Genomic DNA, 4,845 nt, shown 5'->3' on the forward strand with positions numbered 1-4,845 from the left:
TGGGTCGGTCCCGTCGGCGGCGCTTGGCAGGCCGCGGTCCCCACCCGGGCGCGGGGCGGGCGCCCATGGTGTCGAAGGCCATGCCCGGGTGTGTGCGTGTCGCGGGGGAGACACGAGTGCCGCAGCGGAACCCACCCAAGGTCGTAAAGTGTCACGCTCGGCCACGCCCCCCTCGAGGCTCCGCCCAATGGCGGAGGTCGGGGGTGGTGGTGGTGGGAGGGTGGTACGCCCGTCGCTGCGTTGTGATTGGTGGATTTCTGTATGCGTGGGGGGCGGGACGGCGTAGGGAACGGGGATGGGGGGAAGGAAGGGGGAGAGGACCAACTTTTACGGCCTGTGAAGGCGGATCGACTTGGGGTGGGGGTGGAATCCCTGTCGCAGGGCCCCAGGTTCGAATGGAAGGAGCTCTCACTGGGAGTCTCCCACCACACCCCGCCCCAACGCTCTCCGGGGCGGGACTCCCCAGTGGAGACCGTCCTGACTCAGCCGCCCGGAACCGCAGCGCTGGGAACAGGGAAGTTAGGGGAAGAAGATTCCAGGTGACCCAGCAAGGCCAGCCAGCGTACTTCATACAAACAGACCCATGTATGCATAGACAAACATACGTATATACCTACTATATACAAACACACATGTATGCATAGACATACACCTACACATACTATATACAAATACACATGTATACATAGACAAACATATATACATACTATATACAAATACATATATAGACATAGACATAGGCACATATATATGTAATTGGAAGATGCAAATTTTTTCCCCCAGCTCCTGGAAAAATACTTTAAGTATACGAAAGCAGAGCGGGAGTTCTGGTAGCCTGCCTCCTGTCATTCTATCTGCGACTCAAGCTGAGATCTGTGCATCTAGGATGGAAGCAAGCTCGGGTAGAAATGTCTGATCGGTTCTTATTGCCAATGAAAAAGCCAGAAGTGGAGATTTTTCAGCTCGAGTTGCTAGTAGCGCTTCCATCTAGTAAACAATATGAGCCAAGAGTCTGATTCGCTCATTTTGAAGTCCCTGACTTGGAAATTAAAAAAAAGAAAGGAAAAAAAGAGAAAACGGTTATTGTTTCTTTCTGAGTTTTAAAACCTGTAATAAAATTGTTTAAAAATAAAAACAATAGGGGCTGGGAAAGTGGCTCAGTGGTAGAGTGCTTGCCTTGCATGCATGAGGCCCTGGGTTTGATTCCTCAGCAACACATAAGCAGAAAAAGCCAGACATGGGCACTGTGGCTCAAGTGGTAGAGTGCTCGCCTTGAGCTGAAGAGCTCAGCGCCCAGACCCAGAGTTCAGGCCTATGACTGACAAAAAAAAAAAAAAAGAAGAAAGGAAAAATTATTTGGTACTTATATAGGTATTCACCTTTCTATTACTTTATATTTTTTTGTCCCTTTGCTGGTATGAGGGCTTGAGTCTGCTGCACTCTTTCCTTTCTTATTCATGATGGGTGCTCTATCACTTGAAGCACGGTCCCCTAGTTCTTTTTTTTTTTTTTTGCCTGTCATGGGGCCTGAACTCTGGGCCTGGGCGCTGTCTCTCAGCTCTTCAGCTCAAGACTAGCGCTCTACCACGGGAGCCACAGCGCCACTTCTGGCTTTTTCTGTTTATGTGGTGTTGAGGAGTCGAACCCAGGGCCTTGTGCTTGCAAAGCATGCACTCTACTGCTGAGCTACCTTTCCAGCCCGTGGTCCCCTTGTTCTATACTGAGGAACTGCATTATTTATTTTTGTGCTGGTACTAAAGCTTGAACTGTGGGTCTAGGCATTGTCCCTTCAGTTTTTCACTTAAGGCTGGCACTCTACCACTTGAGCCACAGTTCCACTTCCAGTTTTTTAGTAGTTCCTTAGAGATGGAGTCTCATGGACTTTCCTGCCTGGGTTGGCTTTGAACCGAGATCCTCAGATCTCAGCTTCTTGAGTAGCTAGGATTACAGGCATGAGACACCGTGCTCAGTTACTTTTCTTCTTTTCTAGCAGGATGGGAATGGTACAAAAGCTTTTGAAGTGTGTAAGAAAACCCCTGTAGATAATACCCTCTATGATAAGAATCTTTTCATTGTATGAACCCACCATTTAGCTTCAAAGGATATTGGGAAAGTTTAGGTAATTTCCAATTTAGAGAAGCAGACATTTTTTCCTGGAAGAGAAGACATGGATTCTATAAAAGTTGGCAATGGCTATCATCTTGGTGGCTTTGGAATAAGGATTAGACAGTTTGTACAGCTTAGAAAACCAAAGAGAGTAGTTGGGAAGGTGGCTTAGTGGTAGAGTGCTTGCCTTGCATGCATGAAGCCCTGGCTTCGATTCCTCAACACCACATTAACCGGAAAAGCCAGAAATGGCACTGTGGTTCAAATGGTAGAGAACTAGCCTTGAGCAAAAAGAAGCTCAGGGACAGTGCTCAGTCTCTTAGTTCAAACCTCAGGACTGGCAATAATAATGATAATATAAAATAAAGAAAACCAAAAAGGATACTTCTTGGATCAATTAAACTCTCAGGAGAACTTCATCTGGTCTTTTTGATAACCCACAGCAAAGCTTGTCCACATGAATGCTGGTTTGGTTAAGAACTGGATTCCATCAACCGATGAAACTGATACTACAACTTGGGTTTTGAACTTTGAATAACTAGACAATGGATTCAACTCAAGAAAATAGGAAAGGGAGTTGCCTGATTTCATATAAATGACCACAGAGATTTCTTACCTGCAACACTAAATTTCATGACTAGTAACGTAGCAATGGCTACGTGTAAAAGTATATTGGCTTTTTCTTTTAGAATTTCAAACTCAGCTCAAATATCGTCAGTTTTGCAGATATGATGGAAAAGTCTGCTGATATACAAAAACTAATATTTATCATGCAAATCCTGTAGGGAAGAATCTTTAAAATGTGTAGCATAGGCTGAATGAGGATGCATGTCTGTGATTTCAGTATTTGGGAGGCTTTGAAGCAGAATTCCAAGTTTGATGCCAGTCTAGGCTACATAGCAAGATTTTGTTGAAAGAAAGAAAAAAAGGGGGCTGGGAAGGTGGCTCAGTGGTAGAGCGTTTGCCTTGCATGCTCGAGGCCCTGGGTTCGATTCCTCAGCACCACATAAGCAAAAAAAGAAAAAAGCCAGAAGTGGCGCTGTGGCTCAAGTGGTAGAGTGCTAGCCCTGAGCTGAAGAGCTGAGGGACAGTGCCCAGGCCCAGAGTTCAGGCCCCACGACCGGACCCAAAAAAAAAAAAAAAAAAGAAAGTATTTGCTGGTACTAAGGCTTGAACTCAAGACCTGGGTGCTATCCCTTAGCTGGTTCAGCTCAAGGCTGGTGTTCTACCACTTGAGCCACAGCTCCACTTCTAGCTTTTTAGTGGTTAATTGGAGATAAGAGTTTCGTGGACTTTCATGCCCAGGTTGGCTTTGAACCACTATTCTTAATTAGAATTATAGGAGTGAGCCACCAGCGCCAGGTGTGATGGTTAGTTTTGATCATCAATATGATTGGCTCGAGAGATTTGTAGGATGTTGATGAAGCACACATCTGAGTTTGTAGATATCTTCTTTTTATATGTTGATTTATTTTCCCTCAAATATATATCCAATGGTGGTATGGCAGGGTCAGAAGGTAGGTAGGTCTGTTTGCAGTTTTTTCAGAAATTAACATTTTTTCCCGAGATATTTCCATTCAGATTTCCATAGTGGTTGCACAATTTTATGTTCCCACTTACAGTGTATGGTAATTCCTTTTCTCTCATATCCTTACCAACATCTGTTGCGGTTTGTTGTCTTAAAAATATAATTTTATTGTTATTATTAAGGGGTTGTACAAAGGAGTTACCATTTTATAAGTCAGGTAATGAGTACATTTCTTTCTGGATAGTGTCACCCCCTTCCTTCACTTTCTCTCGGTTTTCCCCCTCCTGTCCATGCCCATATTTGTTGTTTTTTTTTTTTTTTTGGTTCTAAGGTGAGTGTAGGTTTGATGTGCATTTCCTCTATTGGCTAAGGATATTGACCATTGCTTCCCATATGTATTAGCTATTTGTTCAATTCACTTAAAGACTGAAATGGTAATAAAGACTCTCAGTAAAGAAAAGCAGAGGACCACATGGATTCACTTCCAAATTCTATCATACCTCTAAAGAACTAACTTCAGTATTCTTTTTTTTTTTTTTTGGGTCCGGTTGTGGGGCGTGAACTCTGGGCCTGGGCGCTGTCCCTCAGCTCTTCAGCTCAAGACTAGCACTTGAGCCACAGCACCACTTCTGGCTTTTTTTTCTGCTTATGTGGTGCTGAGGATTTGAACCCAGGGTCTCATGCAAGGCAAGCACTCTACCACTGAGCCACCTTCCCAGCCCAACTTCAGTATTCTTTATTTTATTTTATTTTATTTGTGAAGATACTGTACAGAGGGGTTACAATTACATGGGCAGGATAATGCGTACATTTATTACCAAGCATTGCAGCCTCCTCCTTTTGTTTACCCTTCACATCCCTTCCCAGCCTCCCTCCTCCCCCCCATAAACTTCAGTATTCTTGAAGCTCTTCTGTAAAATAGAAATGGAAGGAATACCACCAAACTCATTCTATGCTTATTATGCTTATTCAAAAACTGAACAGGGACACATCAAAAGGAATTAGAGACCCATTTCTCTAATGAACACTCATGCATAAATTCTCAAAAATGTCTTGCAAACCAAAGTCAACAGCACATTAATTTCAAACATCACGACCAAGTGTGCTTCATTCCAGAATGCAAAGATGACTTAAATTCACCAATAAATGTAACAGACTATAAAAAGTATCAAGAACAAATATTACATAATCATCTTAGTTTATACAGAAAA

The 4,845-nt window shown here is 43.6% G+C and overlaps 1 protein-coding gene across 1 annotated transcript in view; it reads right to left on the bottom strand.

Annotated features, from left to right (window-relative positions):
- The window catches only part of Foxl2 (forkhead box L2), a 52,553-nt gene extending 49,812 nt beyond the window's left edge, over positions 1 to 2,741 (bottom strand). Inside the window, exons 1-2 of the mRNA XM_013034670.1 lie at positions 2,723 to 2,741; positions 136 to 257 (exon numbers count right to left, since the gene is read on the bottom strand). Coding sequence (XP_012890124.1) covers positions 136 to 257; positions 2,723 to 2,741 — 141 coding nt within the window. The remainder of the gene's footprint in view (positions 1 to 135; positions 258 to 2,722) is intronic.
- Positions 2,742 to 4,845: the final 2,104 nt, after the last annotated feature.

Source organism: Dipodomys ordii, unplaced genomic scaffold (assembly GCF_000151885.1).
Source record: "Dipodomys ordii isolate 6190 unplaced genomic scaffold, Dord_2.0 Scaffold193, whole genome shotgun sequence".
Taxonomy (NCBI): domain Eukaryota; kingdom Metazoa; phylum Chordata; class Mammalia; order Rodentia; family Heteromyidae; genus Dipodomys; species Dipodomys ordii.